This window comes from Vigna unguiculata, chromosome 9 (genome assembly GCF_037176805.1).
Source record: "Vigna unguiculata cultivar grain cowpea cultivar isolate G323 ecotype 2 chromosome 9, ASM3717680v1, whole genome shotgun sequence".
Taxonomy (NCBI): domain Eukaryota; kingdom Viridiplantae; phylum Streptophyta; class Magnoliopsida; order Fabales; family Fabaceae; genus Vigna; species Vigna unguiculata.
The window spans coordinates 16629011-16654191 of record NC_140800.1 but is presented as its reverse complement, the minus strand read 5'-3'; the positions used below and the strand labels follow the sequence as shown (position 1 = coordinate 16654191).

General features: G+C 38.8%; 2 protein-coding genes across 2 annotated transcripts; both read left to right on the top strand.

The window, feature by feature from the left end:
- Positions 1 to 16999: 16999 nt before the first annotated feature.
- Positions 17000 to 18244, top strand: LOC114162482 (uncharacterized). Its single transcript, XM_028046393.2, has one exon. The coding sequence runs from the start codon at positions 17072 to 17074 to the stop codon at positions 17861 to 17863; it is 792 nt and encodes a 263-aa protein (XP_027902194.1). The 5' UTR covers positions 17000 to 17071; the 3' UTR covers positions 17864 to 18244.
- Positions 18245 to 23545: 5301 nt separating this feature from the next.
- LOC114163499 (uncharacterized) lies at positions 23546 to 24865 on the top strand. The gene has a single exon (XM_085666661.1). The coding sequence runs from the start codon at positions 23546 to 23548 to the stop codon at positions 24863 to 24865; it is 1320 nt and encodes a 439-aa protein (XP_085522787.1).
- Positions 24866 to 25181: the final 316 nt, after the last annotated feature.

Sequence of the window (25181 nt, the reverse complement as noted above, 5' to 3'; positions counted from 1 at the left end):
TTAACTTATGTTTTATTAAATATATTATTTTCTTAAAATAGAACAATATTTTCTCTCTCCAATTTGAGACCTAATTTATTATTTGTATGAATGTTATACTAATATTTTTTTATTAAAAATGACTTTTTCATATTACATTATTGTATATTATTAAACCATATTTTGTTAATAATTTATTTTACCACTAAATTTTAATATAAATATCACTACTTAATTTTGTGAAAATATTTATACTTAAGTAGTTTTAATCTTATAAAAATTGGATTAAAAAATAATTTTAATTATTAAAAGAAATTGGGACAAAATTGAATTCAAGACATATAAATATGGACTAGATTGAATCAAGAAAACATATATGGAGACTAAATTAAAATCAAGACAATCACATTTGACCGTAACACTAACACGTGGCATTGCTCTGCCATGTAGCAATGACAATGCCACATGTGAACCTAAGGATCTAACTATATTAGAGGCAACAATTTTTTCTCGTTTAGGCCAGGAAATTCAAAATTGTTGCCTACTGTGCTACAATTCAAAAACGTTGCTTAAGATTTTCCAATAGCAACAATTTTTGTGCCAATATAATGCAACAATTTTTTTGTGTTGCTTATTTCTATAGGCCATATTTATAAAAGTTTGGTACAAAATAAATTTGTTTAAACAAGGTTTATAAAAGTGGAATGATGAAAAATAATTTTAAAGTATAATTTTAATTTTATTTATACATTTAGACGATGTTATTTTAAATGAAATATTAATAATTTTATTTGAAAAGTAATAATTAAAATAGATTTATTCTACTAAAATAGTATAAATAAAATAAAATAGATTAAATACGACACTTCTAACATATAATATGGAAATGAAAATTTCATATATTGCAAAATTATATTGTAATATTGTCTACAATTCCAAAAGTAAAAGTGTTTACAAATAATTAAAAGGTTTTAGGGTTAAATATGTTTTTGTTCTTCAATTTTTAGTGAAAATTGGAATTAGTCCCTCTTGGAAACCTAGAACTAATTTAGTCCACCAACTCTATAAATACGTGAATTTAGTCCTTTTAACCAAATTTTATGTTCTCCAAAATAACAAAATAAAAAGTATAATTTATCTTGCACTTTAATTCCTCTTCATCTTTATATACCATTTAGATTTTTTATCATTCTTCATCCTCTTGATCTTCACCAACATCCCTACACAAAAATAGTCCAATTTATCCCTTATCCAAATCCCAACTAATAAAACAAAAATAATGCAAGTCTTAACTAATAAAACAACAATATATAATGTAGAGGAATTCATCTCTTCAATAGTGTTTCACCATATATAAACAACAAAACTTAAATAATTACAATTATATACCAATTTCTTGGTTTGGATATCTACACCAACAAACAAGTACTTAAGTTCAATTATATTATTATAATATTTTATCTTTCTCTCCAAGGAGATAGTAAATGAACCATGCACTAAGTTGCAAAATGGCAATAAAGGCTGTAGCACAATTAATTAAAAAAACCATATATATGTTTAAACATTCAGCATAAACAAAATGGTAATAAAGCCAATACCACAATAAATCTAGTAGCATAATTATTTATCAATATATACATTCGTAAACATCAATCAGTGGCAGAATTCAGCAGCACTAGCATAAATCTAGTACCTATAATACATATTACTGACCAAGCTTCAACAATAGTTTTGTCCATAAGAGTATAAATATTGAATTTATGGTTAACTATACCTATAGTTGATAATCATCTGAATTAGGATTATATGTTGATGCATATGAATAAGGTCCTTCTGCATTGCTTTCTTTTCCCAAAAGACGTGTCACCAATTCATTTATATAATCATCATCTAATTATTGATTTTGTTGCTTGAGCATGAATTTCATCATTGCCTTCATACTATTCATTTTTTCTTCTTGTACGCTACTCATTTTAGCTTCACATTATTTTTTAACAGAAGCAATGCTTTCACTTCTTTTGAACATGGTAGGTGTCATAATCCTTCCACAGCAACACACACGACCTAGCTTTTCTTTCCCAAGCAAAGATTAAAATTTTTTTTTCCAATGACTTATTTGAATTTTCAATGGAAGTTTGAAGTGTAGCCTAATAGAAAAACACAATGAAGACTAATCAATTTTAAATTTTAGACATACTTAATATTTAATTAAGTAAAATAATTACATAACATTTTGTGTTTCTTCATCCACTACTTTTCCTTTAAGACCTTGACGAGTTTTGATGAACATTTCAGCACGAGTCACTTCTTCCTATTCCTTCTTATTTGCAAGTTGCATTAAGAAATATGATTAAAATACATTTTCACATTAGATATGGAAAACCAAGAAATATTCAAGCATTGAAATAGTAATACCAATAGGCAAAGTTTATTAGTCTCATTCGATGCATATACTTTTGCTTATCTTTATTAGCAATATTCTCTTCACTACTAATCTACATTATATATTAGAGAGAAAAATATTAAGTTAGATACAAAGTTTGAATTTATAATAGTAATAGTTGCAATGACTACTTGAATAGTGGAATTTTTCCAATATGTAAACAACTTCTTGAAATGATCTTCAGAAATATCAGATGAACGATGTTTAGTTGCTCCATAATGTAGAAAAGTGAACCAAAGAAACTAATATAAGTAAATAATTTCCATGTGGAGAGGGTGAAATTGAAACTAATTTATGTTTAAAGTGATGAGAAGTGACAAAAGTAGATTAGATAACACTGTATTTCAATTTAGGACCCTATAACACGTTATAATTGATGGGTTTGATTTAATGTTTTGTTAATGGCAAATGAATCTTATCCAGGTCAACCACATGTGAGACACTATTCTATTTTATTTATTGTATTATTAAAAAATAAAGAAACTCTAGGAAAACATATAGTTTGGCTCAACCACGCACACTTACTCACAACATGAGAATACACTCAGATTTCGAAAAACATTTACAAACCTTTGAATATCAAAGTTTTTAGTGAGTGCTAATGTAACAAACATTAAGTATTTTTGAGCATTTGGTTTTCCATAAGGTGCATATTAGACACATGAGAATCAAACTTAAAAGTAAATGGAAATGACAATTTAAAGTCCACCAAAAGTAGACAATCCACAAACTTAGAGAATAAAATGAGAGAGTATGACAAGCCTTGTAATTAAGGGAAAGCAAAATAAAGATTTCTGTCAGAGAGTATACATCCAAGGTTCGTAAAAAGATAGAAAGAAGAAATTGTGTCCCTACTCAAAAGTCTCCATCACTCATGTAGAAACATGAGTATTAACATGAGAAGAAAACTTAGCAATACTGAAATCTGCAACATGGCAACAAAATTAAGAGCAATTCAATCACAACTTCAAATAACATTATAAAAGTGAACAAGGTAAGAGTGGGTTTTATGGCTTTTATCAATTAAACTAAATAAGGTAATACAATGAACAACTCTTTTATCAACTTGTGATGTTGTGATAAAGACATGTTAGAAACACATCTATGATCGTACAAATCTAGAGATACCAACAATTTCTATTTTAGGATCACTAGTTAATTCCAAAATCAGGGTTCTGGTACACAGGTAAGCCAATTTATTGGATTGCCTGTAATTACTTACCCAACAATTCACATTACCCACCTACCTACCCTGATTTTTTTACATAACCAAAATTAATCTTTGTGTAGCGGAGATCAATTGGACTGGGTGCAATAGTGGCATATAAAGCCTGGTTTGAAGGAAAACATGTTAGTACATACAATTGAATATATAACATAACATTTTAAGTTGAAAACTTCTTTTATATTTTTCTGTAATGACAAAAAATGTTAAAGGTGTTATTTTGTCAACTTTGATTTGCTTTGCAAATTTCAGGTAGGAGGATGGACACAAGTTTACAAAGACACCTCATCTTATTGCCACCATAAGAAAAACATCTCATGAAGCTCCCTTTAATAAAAAAGATCATTGTGATTACTTAAAGCATTTCTTGAAGGAAAACCACTTCCCACTGTTAAATAAACTATGAAACAGATTTAATTACAAAGGTGTTTCTAATTCCTTTTACCACAATAAAGTATAGGTCCTTCTAAAATCCTCATGAAAAAATTGCTACTTTTGTTGGATCTCCTTTTCATTGCTTTCTCAATTTCTTCTATGTTTTATTTCCATTCAACAAGTTAATCTTATCCACAATCATGAAGTAGAAAATGTGACAACGATAAATTCTTTTAACCAAGCCACAAAATAGAACACTGAAAAATGTAAGGCAATACATTTTATGAACAACAAAATAGTTTTCAACTGTTATAGCAGAAAATAATGTTCTTGATTCGACCAAGAAAATTAAATGTGCTTGGCTCCACAAATTCTAATAAAACTAGAACAGAAATAAAATTGTCCGACAATCGAACAAAACACCAAAACGTAAACCCTACGAGAAGAGGTGAGAAGAGTGGTACATACCAAAACCTAAGTTCGATAGTGGAATGCGAACTATGGAACTCGGACTAGAGATAGTGGAATGCAAACTAAAGACCAGCGGCTACAATCCAATATGGACGACAACTAAGCAGATGGAACGGGAACAACGACTAGTGAGAAGGAAACGTGAGCAGTGTGCGATGAGATGACCGGTGCCTCGACGATTGGCAAGACGATGACGGTGAGCCAAAAATGGTGAGCCGACGATAATGAGTTGATTACATGTGGTATGTGTTGTTGGACAATGAGGGGTGATGGGAGTCCAAACGATGGAGTAGTCTTTTTCAGAGGAAAAGGGTTTTAGGTTGGGAAGAAGGTGGAGCGATGAATTAAATGCATTTTCATTTTTCATTAAGACACGTGATCACTAAGACACATGAATTAAATATTTTATTTCCCAAATTATTAAATTTAATTTTTTAAATTTATGATAGACAATAGTTTTACAGTTTAGCACATACATTTTAAAGCCAACACAAGAATAAATATGGCATAAAGTATCATTTTAAAGCCAATAAAGAAATAAATCTGACATAAAGTATCAACATTTTATAAAATATTGCTATTGGAAGACTTTAAGTCATGCGTGTAAAATTGTTTCCTATACTATGATTAGGCAAACACTTTTATATTCATGGAAAATCTAGTGTTTCCTAAATAAAAAATGTTGTAGTGTATGTTTTGTAAAACCCATTTATTTTTCTACCCTAATTCTAGAGGGGCTACCCCAAATCTTTTTGGGCCTAGGGCTGGCCCATAAGGAGACAAAGACCCTAATCCCAGTTAACACTCTCATTTGCTACCACTCTACAAAAACGCAGCCCTCTTGCTCTCTATATTCCTTTGACAGCGCTCTGCTAGGGTTTTGAGACTCATTCGAGATCAAGAGAGTTTGATTCTTTCCCTCATCTACGTAAGTGCTTTTGTCCGTACGTTTTTCCTTTAGTTGGATTTTCGTGGTTCTGGCTAGGGTTCACCATGATAACCCATTTGGGATCTGTTTTCAGCACTATTTTCAGCTCCTTGGATCTGTCCTCGGAGCTGTGGTGCTCGTAGCTTAAGTGTCGAAGTTTTCCGCTAGCTCTTCCAGGTAAGGGAAGCTAGGGTTTCATGTCTTTAAGATTATTGTGCCTGTGGTTGGTCTATTTCGTGTTCTTGCATATTTGTATGATGCTGTGATGGTGTGAACATGCGCGTGCCTTGAGTATCTGTTTGGTTTTTGGCTCTGCACGCGTGAGAATAGGTGGAGTTCTGCTGAACTCGCCCAGGCGAGCGGGTTGGTCGCTCAAAACAAAAGCTCTCGCTTAAGCGAGGAGCTCTCGCCTGAGCGAGCGCAGCAACAGCTCACCCCTTCTTAGATTCGAGGGCTCGCCTAAGCGAGGGTCACTCGCCTGAGCGGGAATAGTCTCGCCTGAGTGAGTTGGGCTAGCCTGAGCGAGACCTCAACGTGTTCTCTGTTTGCAGTCCCGCTCAGGCAAAAGCAGGTAGCTTGAGCGACGAGTTCCTCTCGCCTGAGCGAGAGCTCTTTAGCTTAAGCGAGATTGGCAGAGTTGAGGGCATATGTAGGTGTTTTGCATGATTGGTTGATGGGTGGTCTGAATAGCTCAAGTTATGATGTTATATATACTCCATATGTATTATTAGGGTTGGAAGTTGATGTGTTTGGCATGAGATTGGTATGATATATATACTTGGATAGTTGGTCGTTTTCACCAATATTGGCATGAGATTGATATGCATGGAAATTACATGATTGGTTGATGCAACATAGATAGAGTATGAGTAGGACGTAATTCCATGACCCTTGTAGCGGGGGCTTGTGGTGGTGCCTCATCACATGGACATAATTCCATGGGCCCTCCTAAGGGGGAGTCCACGGTGGTGCCTCAACTAATGGACCTAATTCCATGAACCTCGAGGTGAGAGTTCATGGTGGTGCCTCAAGATCACGACGTAATTCCACGAGGGTAACGTGGTGGTGCCTCAAGGCTAGGACGTAATTCCACGAAGGCCACGTGGTGGTGCCTCGTGTAAGGGTGTAATTCCACGAAGGCCTCGCGGTGATGCCTCACTGTTAGGACTTAATTCCACTATCTTGTGGTGGTGCCTCATTAAGAGTATCCGGATAGTCTAGTCTTGAAGTTTTGAATAGGTTGGTACATCATGTGTGGTTTCCCGATGTTTATGCTTGACTATGTGATTAAATGATTGAGTGTTATGGTGTAAATATCTTGTGCACTAGCTTACCCTTTTGCTTGTTTGTATGGTTGTGTGTGGTTTCTTCCTTTGCAATGATAATCAATTCCATTGATGTGAGCATATGTGAGAACCCGTGGCAGTGGTAATGACAATAGGGATGCTACAACTTGATGATTATGGATGGGAATGGGGCTCACTATGGAGCCCGCAGCTGAAGGAGTTTTATTATCTAGTTTTCCTCTTTCTAGACAAGAACTTGTATTTCTATTGATCCATTGCTTTTATGTTAGGCAGTGTAGTACCTTTTCCCCCTTTTGGTTTTGAACATGGTTGGGGTATTGTGTACCTTCTTATCCAATTTCCGCACTCTATGGATATTTTACATACATCTGACACTTTATTAAATTGATTTTTATCTATTTAATTGGGACGTTAAATGTTTATTATCATTTATACATATATTTAAACTTTTTTTTGTGTCATAATCTTTTACATATAAATCTATCTTCTATTTCTTTTAGAACTCGAAGCTTTGAGATCATAAATTAACCGCTTTAAGAGTCATAATCTCACTAGTGCAGAATTGCATTTTTACCTCGCCTTATAGGCCTCGGTTGGCAAGGAACCGAAGCATATAATGGCGCGGTGGTAATTTTGCAATTACAGGAAACTTTTATGCCTCGGTTCACATAAAACCCGAAGCCAAAAGTAGTTATAGGCCTTGGTTGAAAAAAAAACCGGTGCCAAAAGCAGTTATAGGCCTTGGTTAGACAGGCCCGAAGCCAAAAAGGTTGCCAGAAATTTCAAAAATGCCATCATTGTAGGCTTCGGTTCGGAAAAAGCCGATGCCAAAAGGGGTGTTAGGCCTCGGGTGTTAGGGAACCAGGGCCAAAAGGGGTTATATGCCTCAATTGTACGTTGAACCGAGGCCATATAGTTGAGTTAGGGCTCAAAACGCGAACCCCTTTCTTCCTCACGCGCGTTGTCTCCTCCATTTCTCTCTGCAAATTCCGGCCATTCCAGACGAGCTCCTGTGCTGCCACTGCCACCATCTCTTGTGCTGCCACTGCCACCGTTGTGCTGCCACCATCTCTTGTGCTGCCACTGCCACCGGCCATTCCAGACGAGCTCCTGTGCTGCCACTGCCACCATCTCTTGTGCTGCCACTGCCACCGTTGTGCTGCCACCGTTGCGTTGTCGTCGTCGTTGTCTCCTCCTTCTCTCTCTGTGACTTTCCGCGAGACCACCACGCGAGCCCCCTACCACCGTTGTGCTGTCGCCGTCTCTTCTCGCCTTCGGCCATGCAGCTTCGGCTAGTCGTCCCTCTCTCTGTCTCTCTGCAACTGTTTCGGCGTCCCTACACCACCACACGAGACCCTGTTTCGGCGTCCCTCTGCCACCGAACTTTTGCGCCTCCGGCCACTCTGCTTCGGCCACCGTCGTTGCACCTCCATTTCGTGCGTGAACATTTTCCTTTTTTTGCCGCAACTGTCGCGCCGCGGTTTCTTTAAGGTAAATTTCCAACGCGTTTTTGTTTGGTTTTCTGTTTTGTGTATGTTAATTTTCAATTTTAGTTATTGTGAGTGTTAATTTGCATTAAGATTGAAATTGTTTGGAGTGTTTTGATTAATTTTGTTAGAGGATTAAGTCTCAATTTAAGAGCATTGTGTCTTCATATGTAGAGCATTAAGTCTAAATTTAAGAGAATTGTAAGAACACTATAATTAAATAGGTAATATATGATGTTAAGGAAATTGTTGTTTTTGCTTTTATTTGTTACTTATGACTTTCTCTTGTGTTTTTTATTATCTCTTGTAGCTCTCGAACGCGTTGAATTGCATCATCTTCCACTGTCATCTGCTTTTTACGCACTCCCAGGTTCCTAATTCTAATATTTTCCTATGATGCCAATATGTTGTTTGCTTTATATATTTGATTAATTATTTGTTAAAACATGTTGTTTGCTTTTCTTATATGTGAGTTAGCCTTAGTTTCCCGTTTGAGATTCAATACGAAAATTGTGTATTGTCCCCGAGTTTTCATTTTGAAAAAACTACATTTTTTTTAAATTAGATATAAGGGGATACAATACTAATAATTTAAATGTATTGAATCTTGAATTTTTCGATTGGAAAGTTTAAGAAGATTAATCACTTTCTAGTAATTTATTAGTGCATATATATATATATATATATATATATATATATATATATATATATATATATATATATATATATATATATTTAAAATACATACCTTAAAATTCATGAATATTTGTCAATTGTGTTTTGTATTGATATTCGGGTGCATATTTGATTGTGGTGTATAATCACTTTCATTTCGTGTATCCTGAAGGCTAATGCAAAATGCTGACAAAATTTCGTGAAATTTAAGATATGTATTTTAAAATTAATATGTACCAATAAAATAAAGAAAGTGAATCTTCTTAAATGGGATAGGGTCATTTCAGTGTGGATCGAGATTGGATTAATTTACCACGTATTAGCGCTGAGTATGAGAATGGAGAAGAGGAATTTATAAAATTTGCACAACGTTATGAGGGGAGAAGTGATGATGAGGTGAAGTTCAGATGTCCTTGTGTCAACTGTTTGAATGGAACAAAATTGAATGCAACTCAAGTTAGGGAACATCTTATTTGTGATGGTTTCCTTAGAAGTCATACAATATGGACATGGCACGGCAAATTAACACACATTCCAACTATTTCTCGGACTGAATATCTTGCCAATTCCTCCATGAAAGAGCGACGGGAAGAGCGACGGGAAGAGCGACAGGAAGAGATATTTGAAGAGCGAGTAGAAGTAGAAGAAGACAATATGGAGGACATGATACGGGATGTTGGCGCAGAAGCTTTTGCACAAGCGCATGTGTATGATACGATGTTTGTTGATGCGGAAACTCCGTTGTATGTTGGTTCAACTAAGTTCACGCGATTATCAGCGGTTTTAAGACTTATGAATTTGAAAGCGACCAATGGTTGGACAGATAAAAGCTTCACAGAATTGCTCGTGCTCTTGAATGAAATGTTTCCCGAAGGAAATACTCTACCCACTCAAAACTATGACGCCAAGAAAATTCTTTGTCCGATGGGCATGGTGTATAAAAGGATACACGCATGTCCTAATGATTGCATATTATACAGAAAAGAATTTGAAGATTTGAAAAAATGTCCAAAGTGTGGGTCATCACGGTACAAGCAGAAAAGAAACAGTGAAGATAATGGTCAAATAGAGAAGGAAGGATCTGCTTTGAAATTAGTCTGGTACCTTCCAATCGTGCCCAGACTTAAGCGTTTGTTTGCAAATCCTAAAGACGCTAAAAACCTTAGATGGCATGCAACTGAGAGAAGATGTGACAGACTCCTTCGTCATCCAACTGATTCAATGCAATGGAACAATATTGATCAGGAATTTCCCAAGTTCGGTGAAGAATGTAAAAATATTCGTTTTGGCTTAGCTACCGATGGAATGAATCCATTTGGTAATTTAAGTACAAACCACAGTTGTTGGCCTGTTATATTATTCATTTACAACTTATCTCCTGGACTTTGCATGAAGAGAAAATACATGATGTTGTCTATGATGATATCTGGTCCAAAGCAGCCTAGAAATGACATAGATGTATATCTCAATCCTCTAGTTGAAGACTTGAAGTTGTTGTGGGTTGATGGTGTTGAAGTATTTGATGCTGTTGCTTCTGAAACTTTCATGATGCATGCAATGTTATTTTGCACCATTAATGACTTTCCAGCTTATGGTAATTTGTCAAGGTACAGTGTCAAGGGTCATAAAGCATGTCCTATATGTGAAGAAAACACTGCATCTCATCAATTGAAAAATGGAAGGAAGACCGTGTATCTGTGCCATCGAAGGTTTTTACAAGCTAATCATCCTTATCGAAGGTTAAAGAAAGCATTCAATGGACATCAAGAGAATGACAAAGCACCAACTCCATTAACTGGCATTCAAATTCATGAAAAAGTTAATAAACTACATCATGTATTTGGTAAAACGTCCAAGAAGTCATCTACATCGAGCCCTTGGAAGAAAAAATCAATATTCTTTGACCTTCCATATTGGTCGAAGTTAGAAGTTAGACATTGCATAGATGTCATGCATGTAGAGAAGAATGTTTGTGATAACTTGATTGGTACACTACTCAACATTCAGGGAAAGACAAAAGATGGAGTAAATGCTCGTTTGAATTTGGTTGAAATGAAGATCCGAGAAGACTTGGCACCAAGGGAGGTTGGTAGGCGCACTTATTTGCCCCCTGCATGTTACACTATGTCCAGACAAGAGAAGATAAGTTTTTACTTATGTTTAAAGAGTGTCAAGGTACCTCAAGGATACTCTTCAAATATTCAGAGTTTAGTGTCCATGCAAGACTTGAAGCTTGTTGGCCTAAAGTCTCACGATTGCCACATCTTAATGCAACAATTGTTACCTGTAGCTATTCGTGGAATTTTACCCAAAAATGTTAGACAAACTATAACGCGTTTGTGTGCATTCTTCTCTTCAATTTGTAGCAAAGTCATTGATCCTTTAAAGTTAGATGAACTTCAAGCCAAAATTGTTATCATCTTGTGTCAGCTAGAGATGTTTTTCCCTCTATCATTTTTTGACATCATGGTACATTTACTTGTTCATGTGGTGAGAGAAATCAAGTTTTGTGGACCAGTATACTTAAGATGGATGTATCCCATTGAATGTTACATGAAGATTTTGAAAGGGTATGTGAAAAATCAATATCGTCCAGAAGCTTCAATGATCGAAAGATATATTGCTGAAGAAAGTGTTGAGTTTTGTTCAGATTACATGGCAAAAGCAAAACTGATAGGATTTCCTCACAGATCATGGTTGAACAGGTGTTCTATAAGTAACAGCATCTGAGGTGTGAGTGTGGTTACCGAAAATTGCGAAGAGTTTATGCAAGCACACCTATACATATTGAACAACACAAATGAGGTAATGCCTTACTTATCTGCACACAAAGTCATTGTGAAAGAGAACAATCCAAGACAATCAGAGAAATGGCATTTGATGGAGCATAATAGAACATTCATGCCTTGGTTTAAATTTGAGGTTTTGAAAGATTCGCAATGCTTTGAGACTTTGATGTGGTTAGCAAATGGGTTGAAATTTGATGTCATCTGTTGTACAGGTTATGAAATCAATAATTGCACATTTTATACAAAGTCTCTTGATGATAAAAGCACAGTACAAAATAGTGGAGTCAGTCTTGAAGCTGAGTCACTACAATTTTCTACATCTAAAGATCAAAATCCCGTAGTAGGATCAATGACATACTATGATGTAATACAAGAGATATGGGAGGTTGATTATACCATGTTTACTATTCCACTGTTCAAATGTAAGTGGATTGACAATAAGAGTGGTGTCAAAATAGATGAATCAGGAATGACTCTAGTGGATTTTCGAAAGGTGGGTTATCGAGATGAGCCATTTATCATGGCACAACAAGCATCTCAGGTTTTCTATGTCTAAGATCCTGCGTCTGAACATTGGTTTGTCGCTCTTCATGGAAAAAAACAGATTGATCCTAATGAAGAGAATATGAGTGATCTTAATATTGCTGTCACCCACCAATTTAGAAGAATGATAAATGTTGATGAAATCCATCTAGTTGATGATGTACATGCAATTCGAGAAGATCACGATGAAGGAATATACATATGACTAATCAATAACTTTATGTATGAATTTCATATTCTTGTTAAAATTTAGGTGTTTTGTTAAATAATGTTTTATATATTATTTTATATGTTGCTTATTAATGTTTTTTTATGTTTTCATTTCACAAATACATGGCTGAACATTATACTTCATTAGAGGATGAAGCACCTACTAAGAGACCCACCAGAGGAGCCACTAGGTTGAGAGAGCTCTTAATTAGAAGAGCTAAAGGTCAGAAAACACATGTTGATATTAACGTCGACATTGGTGAGCCTAGTGGTCGTTATGGGGACGTCTTCAAAAGCTATTTAGGAATGTTGGCACGAGAGAGAATATCAATCCTTACGCCATCTTTTGATCATGTCACTGAAACTGATCGAGAAATGATATGGCAAGATTTATTGGTAACTAATATTAATGTTATTAACATTATACTTTGATTTTGTTGATAATATGATAAATATTGTTGCTGACATTTTCTATATTGCAGCTAACATTTGATATTCCAAATGTGTCGACGCTTAAACAAAAATGTTTGTCATCGGTGGCTGAAAAATTTCGTGGTTTTAAGACCAAGTTGACGTCTAGGTATGTCTTTAGGCATAAAAAGAATGAAAATCCATTGTTGAAATGCACTTGGATTGATGAAGACACATGGCGTCAGTTTCTTAAGCTTCGGACATCTGAGGGATGGCATGTATGTTTATTTGAAATCATCAATAGCACAATTGATAATTATGTAAAATTTTAACTAATTCATAAAGTGGGTTTTATATGTTACAGGTAAAGAGGAAAAAGGCTCAAAGCATAAGTGCTCAAAATAAAAACCCGCACATATTATGTCGTGGTGGGTATAGAAAACTTGAAGAGAAGATAATGACAGAAAAGAAAAAATCTAGGCCCCCACCTTCTGAGGGTGAAGATACTGAGCCTCCTTCACCACCATCACGTCATCAGAAGTGGAAGTTAGCCCGTTTACGCTCATCGGGCAACTACACTTCTGAATCTGCACGAGAAATCTCTGAGAAAATTGTAAGATACAATTCTTATCTAAATTGCTCGTTCATGTTTTATATTATATTTTTTTTTATAAATTTTTTTGTTACATTGTAGGATTCGTTGGTTAAGCAGACCTCCCAAGGAGGATTCATTCCAGAAGGTCGTCATGACATACTTGTTGCTACAATTGGACGACCTGAGCACCCTGGACGTGTGCGTGGTGCTGGATCAGGAGTTGGCATACGCCAATTTTTTAGTTCCTCCTCTCGTCAGTCTTCATGCAGTCATGGTGCTGATTATGAACAAAGACTAAAGGAAATGATCACGACACAGGTGAGAGAAGAACTAATGCGCCAATTTGAGCATTATGGCATTCGTTCGCCAGTGGATCATCCGCCAGAACTAGACCCATTTGTGCCTCCCACGGGTAAATTTATTTTCTATAAGTTATGAATTGAATAAATGATATTTAATAAAATAATTGAATAACATTAATAAATCGTTGACTCTAATAGGTAGAAGCGGAAAGGGGAGTTGTTCAGCTCCACCCGGGGATGACATGGATGACACTCATCCATGTCAGTATATATTTGGGATGGTACAAAGAAGACACTAGTGGCTCGTGGAAAAGTATTTGAGGTAGCCACAGTTCTTCATGGCATGGAGTTATCAGAGGATGAGGTTAAGGTCACGGTAGAGGAGGTTCTCATGTCGTTTGCTTTAGTTCCTATGCCAACAGATGAGGTGGGTATACTGTGGCACAGACATTCCAGTGTTTCCTCGCCTGGCCTAGAGATTTGGTTGTTACTGACCTCCCGGTACAGACTCTTAAACCCACAAATATACTACATTTTTAAGTTTACATGTTTATTATATTCAAACTTAAATTATATTTCATTTTAACTGAAATTGCATCAATATAGGAAAAACCTCAATCAAAGAAGATTATTCTCTCTTTGGATGATCCTCTTGGTGTATTGCTCCAACTTGCAGAAATCATAGCTGATAAGCCGATGTAGGTTTCTTAGGATGCTAACATTTTTAGGAGAGATCTTGACATCCCATTTTACTTGCATTCCCAAGATGTCTTGGAGCTTGCACGGGGACAAGAGGAACTCAATATTACCATTATTCAGTTATGGATGATGTAAGTCTTTTAGTCATTATATATAGTTATTTGATATATTTATCTATTTACTTATATCAAATCAATTTTTGGTTTAGGTATCTATCTGGTGTCACTGAAACTATGGGACTGAATGATCTATATGGGTTTATAGACCCCCAACTCACCCATGAAGGCAACAAGTTTTATGACATCCAAGCATATGTGACCAAATGCTTTCAACGTGGAAAATAAATTTATTTTGTCCCTTATGTTGTTGGGTAAGTCATTTTTGTTAACTTATGAATATAATCAGTCATTTTAATGCATAACAATGATTTTATTTTCTTATCTGACGTCATTGGCAGTTACTTGTGGTTTCCCTAAGGGAGAACCTTGTTGTGTGGTTGTGCTCTTTGCATCGCCCTCTCCCCAACCATCTTAGACAAGTGATAGATTGGTAAGAACCTCAATATCAATCTTATGAATATGACATGTTATATAAAAATATCATAACTTATTCTCTATATCATAGTTCAATTACTGCACATAACATGTTGTTAGGGAGATCAACGGCTAAGGCAAAAGGTCTTGTATGGTGTTCTCTCCAGGTTTGATATTTCTATCCATATCTTTATAATTGTTTGCTTGATTTTCTTCCTTAATTAATTGTAACGTTGTTGATATAATGTAGTGTAATAGACAAACCGACTCATATGAGTGCGGTTACTATATAATGCAATGGATGACAACCACTGTGCGTGCTTGTATTACATCAAATTGGAAAACGGTAATATATATTTGAATTAAAACGAACACTTTGCAATATTTCCTTTTTATATACTAACTTAACTTAATCTATTATTTTGTAGACATTCAAGAGTCCTGCAGCAATTCCCGCAAAGTCCATCAAGTTTGGTAGGATAGCATGTGTCAAATATATAATTGAAATGTACAATACTATTGATTATGACATGTATCTTGATTGTAAATGATTTGTAATTGTCTTTTAAATGAATTTGAATTGTGGATGTGTTATAAAATATTATGTTCTGGTCTATTCTGGTTTGTGCTGGGTGCTAAATAAAATTTGCAGGTTTAAATATGGAAATAACACCAAAACAGAAACTGCATTAAAAAAACAACATATTAGGCCTCAGTTCATACCAGAACGGAAGCAAAAAGTGCACATATGGCCTTGGGTGCAACCAAAACCGAGGCCAAAAGGGAATCGAAATTAAAAAAAAAGCACATATGGCCTCGGGTGCAACCAAAACCGAGGCCAAAAGGGGATCGAAATTAAAAATAAAAAAAAAGCACATATGGCCTCGGGTGGAACCAAAACCGAGGCTAAAAGGGGAGGTTTTATGACCTCGGGTGCCTTTGAACCAAGGCAGAAGAGGGTTCTATGGCTTCGGTTCTTAACCGAGGCCAAAAGCTATCCTCTTTTGGCCTCGCCCCAATATGCTTCGGTTCGCGAACTGGTGCAAAATATTAAAAACAACCGCTGTCAAAGCCCCTTTCTGCATTGGTGTCTTCTTTAAAAACGACTCGATAAAATATATTAAAAACATCCACAATTCTATTCTTCTTCTCTTCAAACCTGTGTCAATTTTCATTCTTTCTTTGTTTAAGGTTATCATTTAAATGAAGAGATTTTTTTAAGTTGTCCAGATTTGTTTATCTGGATTTAGCTTTTCAAATACATAATCATAATCAACTGCATTTTGAATAAAACTACTTTCTCAAAAAAAAAAAAAAAATATATATATATATATATATATATATATATATATATATATATATATATGAGAACAAAAATAAGGCTAAATTATTTAAAGTTTTTTATTTTTTCTTTTACATTTTATTGAGTTCGTTCTCTCTTTTTGTAAAACATTTATTTCAATATTTTTTCTTTAAATAGAGTAGTTTTAGATTTTTTCATTTTTCATAAATATAATGTCTGTTAATGACAGGTTCATAAACATAATTGGTAGAGCGTTGTGTTGAAGACAGTTTTGTCTCCATAGTGAACTTAGGTTGGTGAAGGAAGAACTTCCAAAATGTGTGGCTCTCAAACAATTTGCTCCAGACTCGCAAATCGAAATGTTGGAGAAATTTGGAATCTGACTTTTGAGATTTGGGAAGAATACCAAAAATGAATTATAAATTTTAAAACCAAGAGAAAGGGATATTTTTTTTGATAAATGAAGTGTGACGTGAGTATTTGAAGCGAGAAGGTGTCGTAATCAAACCGTCCACTTGGCGAGTATCTCTGGTTTCTAATTAGGGAAATCCTACGGTCGTTTTCTCAATCTCCATTGGCACACGTGGTCCATGCACTCCCCCCACACTTACCCAACACTTTACTGCTACGTGCCCACCGCCACGTCTCTCTCTTTCTCGCTCGCACGTGTCTCCTCACTCGTGTCGTCTCTCCCCACTATTCCTATAAACCCAACCTCCACTTCCCGCATTTCCCTGTCTTTCTCCAACCTCTTTCACAGATCACCTCTCTTTCTCTCCGAACCCTAAACACAGAAATGGAAACTAAGGGAGGCTGCTGCATCACCAAGTGTCAAACACCTGTCGCACACCACATGTCCAAGGTCAACACAATAATGTTAGGCTTTCGCCCTATCGCCCCCAAACCCCTACCCTCCTCCGCTCTTTCCGACGCCTCTTCCTCCGACACCACTACCGACGTCTTCTCCAGATCCATCGCATCCAAGCGAAAGCGCGCAAAAGGTAACACCAACACCAAGCGGTGCACTCGGAGGAGAATAGCGCCTCCTCCACCACCTCCGCCGCCGCCGCCTACAACGCTCCCGCTGCTTCCGGAGACTCCGGTTCTGAAGAAAACAACCTCCAGAGAAAGCCACAAGGACGCGCCGGTATGGCTGAGCTTCGGGAACCGCGGCGGTGCAAGTGCGTCGCTGGATCCGTTCTGGTTCCCGGCGTCGGGATCAGTGGTTACGGTGGAGTGCGTGACGGAGATGTGGTTGGAGGAGGAGGGAGCCGGGTTGGGGAGTGGAGACGAGGAGAGGAAGGCTAAACTGGAAGAGGACACGTGTCCGGGGTTTATATCAGACGGTTACGGGAGGGTGACGTGGACGAATGGTGCGTACAGGGAAGTAGTTGGTGAGGGAGGAGTATGGCTGGCGATGAAAGCGAGCGTAGCGTATCCGTACCGAGGGTTCACGGGCTGGGTTAAGGTGCAGTACGCTTCGGGGAAAGAGAGAACTGTGCCATGTGATGTTTGGCGAATGGAGTGTGGAGGTTTTGCGTGGAGGTTAGACGTTAAAGCCGCTCTTACCTTGACCTTAGCTTTGTGATATAATATAGAAATATATAATATACCACTACTAACTCCTGTTCAGGTTCTTCTCCAAACAAACAAAACAAACTCCCATTGAAACGATACCGTTTTCTTCCCTGCCACCTCCACCTACTTACGGCTGCAATAACTGTGAATATAATATCATCCTCTACTCCTCTTGATCGTGAAGTGTAAATTAACGCACGTGCTTTTTATGAATATATTACCTTATGTTCATTGTGTAAAGTTTTGTAAATTCCTGGGGTGAACCTCTGTATAGTGTTTTGATGGTTGTTGTATATGGGATCTTATGTTTTCTTGGTTATGGTGTTGATCATCCTGAGAGGGGATAAAAGAAACTAATAAAGTTGATTAGGAGGGGAAGTTGATGATGAAAGGGTTAATTATTATTATTATTTTTTTTAAATTAGAAACTTTGATTTGATTGGATTGGCGTGAGGATAGATCTGGTTGAAGTGTAGAGTAAATAAATAGTATGAAAAAGAGGATGTGATGGGTGGGACAGATGGTGGAGGAGGGTTGGGAGGAGAAGCAGTAACAGTGTTTGGTTAGTGTTTTTGGTTGGGTGGGGTCAGGGTGATGGTCATGGGTGGTGAAAAGATTGAAAGAAAGATATGCCTTTATTTACTTAACATTCCAATATGCCATTATAAGCTCCTCGGAAGTTGCTCATTGCACCACGTCGCTGCATCTCACTACCATGCATACTTTTTCACCTTTTTCCTTATCTGTATTACCTTTCTTTCGTTTTTGCTCCTGATGGAAACACTATACTATACTTTTTTTTTTCCTTGAGAATAACCTCTTCTAATTCCTCCAGGACTGCAAATTTCGTTTCCGCTGGTAAAAAAAAAATTAAAAATTCAATTCTAAACTAATTTTTTTTTTTTTTGATCAGCCAATTCTAAACTAATAAAATACTAAGAACGTAAAATAAAATCTATGGAACGCTCGCATTCATTGCAACCCAATATGGTATTTTCTCATCAGTTTTGGAAAACTAATATTAAAAGAATATAATATACTAAAAGTGTGTGACGCTAGAAACCATACCTGAAATATTAGGCAGATGTAATGAAATGGAAAAGGAAAATGCTTGGTAGAGTTGATGCGCAAAACACTATGACAACAGTACTGAGAGGACTTCATAATACTTGAAAAGGAAAAAAAGTGAATTGCATAACATGGATCGTGGAAACAACATCGGAGAGAGTGAGGGATGTGGGACACGCTAATTTATTCAGAATATTTTTGGGATATAATAGGATTTTTGTTCTTGGAAAACGGAAAACTATTAAATAGATTTAAAAATGTTTTTGTATTAGACTGAAACATGACATGGTTAACTAAAAATGTGGAATAGGAGGAATTTCTAACTTAATCCACAGTTAGGAGTTTCCAAAATTTTGAGCATGATTAAGTGGTTTATCTAGGAGTGTGCCATGCCAAGTTGTGAACCGATGGAAATGTGGAAGAATCGTTGGATTTGGGGTAGCCACAAAGTAAACTTCGCCTTTCCTCAGATTGCTCCTACACCAGAAGTAGCCTCTGCACGATCCTCGTTATTGATATCATCATCATGAGTATCCTGGACATGTACAACAGCCACCTTGTTTAAAGCTACTTCAAATTTATATTCATTATATCTTGCCACTCACTCCATTAAATTTGTGCTACTAGATCTACATTCATTCATCTCCAACGCATAAATATATTATCCAACTATTTTTTTTTAAATCAAAAAGGTTTCTTAATGTACTGCACTTAGGCGGCCTAACATAACTATACGGTAGAACCTGTCTACATAAAGTCCCGCAAGCATGCAAACACTTATTGAATGAATCAACGGACAAGCATAAGTGGTCTGGGTTAGGCCTAGGCCCACCTGCGACCCAAACAATGGCCCAGCCCATGACATGACCAGACATAATTAATAAACTATAAATACGCATGGACCCCAGCAATTAAAGGTACGTGTTCATTAATCCCTTAATCACAAGATTTGACTTTCTGAGAACCTTTTGACTGACTTGATCGTTGGAGTCCTCTCTGCAGGAACAATTGGCGCCCACCGTGGGGCACGAAGTAACACCTTACATATCAACCCACACAACGACGATGGTTTCTACTCGTAGTAGAGCTGAAGTCACGAAGCAACCTGAAGTAGGTCCCACAACGCCTGCTAGCACCACCCCGGACTTGGCCGCCAACCTTGAAGGCCAAGTCAAGATGCAACAAGAGCTCGCTGATCTAAGAAAGCGTAATGCTGATGAGATGGAGGCACTCAGGCAACAAAACTCCTGGCTAAGGAGGAAGATCGAGGCTGACCCCACCTAGAAGGGGAAAGCTAGGGAAGCGTCTGAATCCCCCAAGTCTCCGGTTTACCAGCCTAGTGAGGAAGAAAGTGAGTATAACCCTACCCTGCACACCTTTACCACCACTCAGCAGACACCCATCATCTCTACCCATCACACACACACACACATCTATCCTACCCTCTCAGACACACCGTAGCGCCTACCCCCATTGCCACCTTTCCTACTACTCAAATACCACCTCACAACTTCACCACTACTTTCCCTACCCTCGTCCACCACCCTATTCCCCCACACTCGTTACCACCCCAACCACCCAAGCGTCGCCACCCTTTCACTAATGCCATCATCAACACCCCTCTCCCTGCTCAGTGGGAACCCTTCACACTAGACCGTTATACAGGAGAAACCGACCCTAACGAACACCTCAAAATATACATAACCCATGTTGCCCTCTATACATCCCACGATGTCGTCTTCTGCAAAGCTTTGCCCACCACCCTCAAAGGTCCTGCCCTTGAATTGTTCACTACCCTCCTGCCATACTCCATTGACTATTTTGACACCCTCTCCCACACTCTCTCCCTCCTCGGCGTCAGACAAGAACAAGACGAGACACTGCGGGCTTTCAACGATCGCTTCAGCAAGGTTGCCCTCCGCACACCCCATCTCAACCAAGAAATGATACTACAATCTATGGCCCTCACCGTCAAACCCGGACCATTCACTAATAATGTCTATCTCCACCCACCCGCATCCATGCATGAACTCAAGCTCCGTGCTGCGGTCTATTTCCGCATGGAAGAGATGTAGACCCTTCACACCAAGTTCTGCAATGATTACGCTCCCTCAACTGCTGCCCCCAATAAACCACCCCCACGGCCTGACTCTATACCTAGAGAACCCAGAAAACCACGCTTCACCAAATACGCGCCGCTAAGTGTCCCAAGATCTCGCCTTCTTAACGAAGCTCTCCATGCCGACCTCATCCCACCACCTCGTAAAACATCCAACCCCTCAACGCAAACATGACCAAGTACTACCGTTACCACAGAAACAATGGCCATACCATAGACGAATGCAAAGCACTCCAAGATAAAATAGAAGAACTGGTTCATGCAAGCCATTTCCGCCGCTTCGTCTGCAGAGATGAATGCCCACATCCATCGCGATTCGATCATAGATATCCCCCCGTAGTACTCGCCACGATCGACGCCCCACCCAACCACCAGCCAAGACCCACCACTTGCCCACACCGACATCACCCCGTCTGATCCTCCACTATGTGGCATAATCAACACCATCTCTGGAGGCTTTGCTGGCGGCGGATCCACCTCCTCAACTAGAAAGAAACATCTTCGCCAACTCTAGTCTATTAACCACATAACCAACTCTCACCACATATGTCGCATGCCTCCTATTACCTTTACAGATGATGATTTCCATGACGTCGACCACCAGCAGAACGATCCCATGGTCATCACAGTCGAACTCGAGAACTACGCGGTAAAAAATGGTCCTCATCGACTAAGGCAGCTCGGTTGACATCCTATACTGGACAACAAACCAAAAACTCCAGCTTCCCACCAATGTCATGATCCCCTATGATGAACCTATATACGGCTTCTCTAGGGAGAAGGTCTCCACTCGTGGGTACATAGACCTTCACACTATTTTTCGCGACGACATTCAAACCAAAACAATCCCCCCTCCGCTTCCTTATCGTCGACGCGCCCACATCATACAATGTCCTCCTCGTCCGACCATCCCTCAACACTCTAGGCATTGTCGTCTCTACGCCCCACCTAGCCATGAAATTCCCTTCTCCGTCTGGTGACATCCTTACCATCCACGGCGACCAACGACTCGCACGAGAATGCTACATGGCTAGCCTACGTCCCCAACTGCCAATCCTGCAAACAAACAACATTGAACGCCCACCCGACTCTGACATAGCCTTATCAGGTGATGACTTGGATCCCAAAGTAGGACACAATGCACGTCTCGAACCGGTTGATGACACTGTACCCTTGGAGCTCCTTAATGGTCGCACCCTCAACCTAGGCACTGACCTCCAACAAGAACAGCGTGATATCCTGACACCCACCCTCATCAACAACACCGACCTCTTTGCCTGGTCAGCCGCAGACTTACCCAGTGCCGACCCTTAAGTCGTAGTCCACAAGCTCTCCATCTATAAGGAAGTCAGATATGTCTCCCAAAAGAAGCAGAAACTCGGAGAAGAATATCGACTAGCAGCAAAAGTAGAAGTCGACAAGTTACTTAACGCAGGCTTCATCGAGGAAGCCCGCTACAACACCTGGCTATCCAACGTGGTTCTGGTAAAAAAAGCAAATGACAAATGGCGAATGTGTGTTGACTATATGGATCTCAATAAGGCCTGCCCCAGAGACGCTTATCCCCTACCCAATATTGACCGGCTAGTTCACGGTGCAGCCGATAACAAGGTCCTCAGTTTTTTAGACGTATACTCTGGATACAACCAGATCCCAATGGCCACAACCGACATGAACAAGACTGCTTTCATCATCGACGACGCCAACTACTTTTACAAGGTCAAGCCTTTCGGCCTAAAAAACGCAAGAGCAACTTATCAACAATTGATGGACAAAGTCTTCAGCCGCATAATGGGCAAGTGTGTCGAAGTGTACATCGATGACATGGTTTTCAAATCCCTAAGCCACCACCAGCATGCACTGGACTTATCCACAGTATTCTCTGCATTACGTTAGTACAACCTCAGACTCAACCCTAAAAAGTGCGTTTTTGGCGTCGATCATGGCAAATTCCTTGGCTTCATGCTAACACAACGCGACATCGAAGCAAACCCTGAAAAGTGTAATGTCATCATCGAGATGCGAAGCTCCAACAATATCAAAGAAGTACAACGCCTCATTGGCCGATTAACCGCCATCTCCCGATTCCTACCTAAACTAGCCGAACAAACTCAACTCATCATTCAACTACTCAAGAAATCCGCGAAGTTCTCTTGGAACGACGAATGCGAGCAAGTGTTCCAAAACCTCAAAACCACCCTTACATCTCCATCTATCCTCCACAAGCCGGATATCCACCAACCCCTCCTAGTCTACATCACCGCAACAGATCACATTATAAGTGCAGCGCTAGTCTAGGAAATCACTGGTATTCAACACCCTATGTATTTTTTTAGCCGAACCTTGCAAGATCCAGAAACCAAGTACCAAATGGTCGAAAAGCTGACACTATCTCTCGTACATGCAACATGACGTCTATGCCCCTACTTCCAAAACCACAAAATCATCGTCAAGATCGACTACCCCATTCAGAAAATACTTCAAAAGCCTGACCTTGCTGGCCGAATGTCATCCTGGGTCGTAGAACTATCTGAATTCAACATTCGTTACGAACCACATGGTCCCATCAAAGCTCAATGTCTCTTCGACTTTGTCAACGACCTTCAACACACCCCTGAGGAAGACCAATGGACGCTTTATGTAGACGGTTCGTCAAACCCAAAGGGTGCAGGAGTCGACATCATCTTGGAAGGCCCCAACGAAATCCTCATCAAAAAATCTCTCCACTTCGCCTTCAAAACCTCCAACAACCAAGCTGAATATGAGGCCATCCTAGCTGGCCTATCCTTCGCATGCAGAGTTGGCGTCAAAATGCTCACATGCAAGACCGATTCCAAACTCACTATAGGCCATCTGAACGAAGAATTCCAAATCAAAGACCCTACTCTCCTACAATACTATCACCTAGTTCGCAACGTCATCAAATCTGCTTTTGATCGTGTATGCATCCAACACATCCCCAGAAGTGAAAATGTAAGGGCCAACATCTTATCTAAACTAGCCAGCACTAAGCTGAAAAGCAGGCACAGATCCCTCCTACAACAAACGTTATCCGCACCATCTATAACACACATTTGCCTCAATGTGGACAATGCTGAAAACTGGACAACTCCGTACATCCAATACCTCAAAACCGATAACCCCCCACCCGATGCTGACAAGGGCTGGTTGGCTAAAGCCGCAAGGTATATGATGATAAGTGACGACTTATACAAGCGCGAATATGGTCAACCACTTCTCAAATGCGTCACAGCGGACCAAGCCCAATACATAATAAGAGAATTGCATGAAGGCATATGCGGATATCACTTTGGCACACGAACCATGACTACGAGAATACTCAGAGCCGGCTACTTCTGGTCAACTATGGAAGCGGATTGCCACACCTTCGTCAAAAAATGCATACCATGTCAGAAACATGGTAACCTCATCCACCAGAAACAAGAACAACTTCACGCCATACTTTCCCCATGTCCCTTTACAAAATGGGGAATGAACATCCTCGACCCCTTTACCCCAGGAAAAGGGCAAGTAAAATTCCTCATAGTAGCCATCGACTACTTCACCAAGTGGATAGAAGCCAAACCTTTAGCCACCATCACAACTCAACAAGTCCAACAGTTTGTCTGGAAAGATATTATATGCCGCTATGGCGTGCCCCACACGATCATAACCTACAATGGCCGACAATTCATAGACAAAGAGCTAGCTAAATTCTATATTGGCCTCGACATCAAGCACAAAACTAGCTCTGTAGGATACCCGCAGACCAATGGCAAAGCTGAAGCCGCCAACAAAGTTATACTAGTGGAATTACGAAAATGATTGGATAACGCCAAGGGCCAATGGCCAGAAGATTTATTGGAAGTATTGTGGGCCTACAGATGTACCCCCGAGTTCGCAACAAACGAATCCCCCTTCAGCCTAGTATACGGCGCAGAGGCCATGATTCCAGTTGAAATTGGCGAACCATCTCTACGCCGAGAACTATACAACCCAGACTAGACCCACCAAAATATGTGCACCCACCTCGACCTACTACCCGAATTAAGAGGCAAGGCACAAATCTGCAACATGGCGATTAAGCAAAGAGCAACCAGGAGATATAACGCGAACCTATGCCTACGATCGTTTGTAAAAG

Bases quoted from the DNA above. Each gene is read 5' to 3' on its own strand.
- LOC114162482 (XM_028046393.2), top strand. From the start codon at position 17,072: ATGGAAACTAAGGGAGGCTGCTGCATCACCAAGTGTCAAACACCTGTC.
- LOC114163499 (XM_085666661.1), top strand. From the start codon at position 23,546: ATGTCATCCTGGGTCGTAGAACTATCTGAATTCAACATTCGTTACGAA.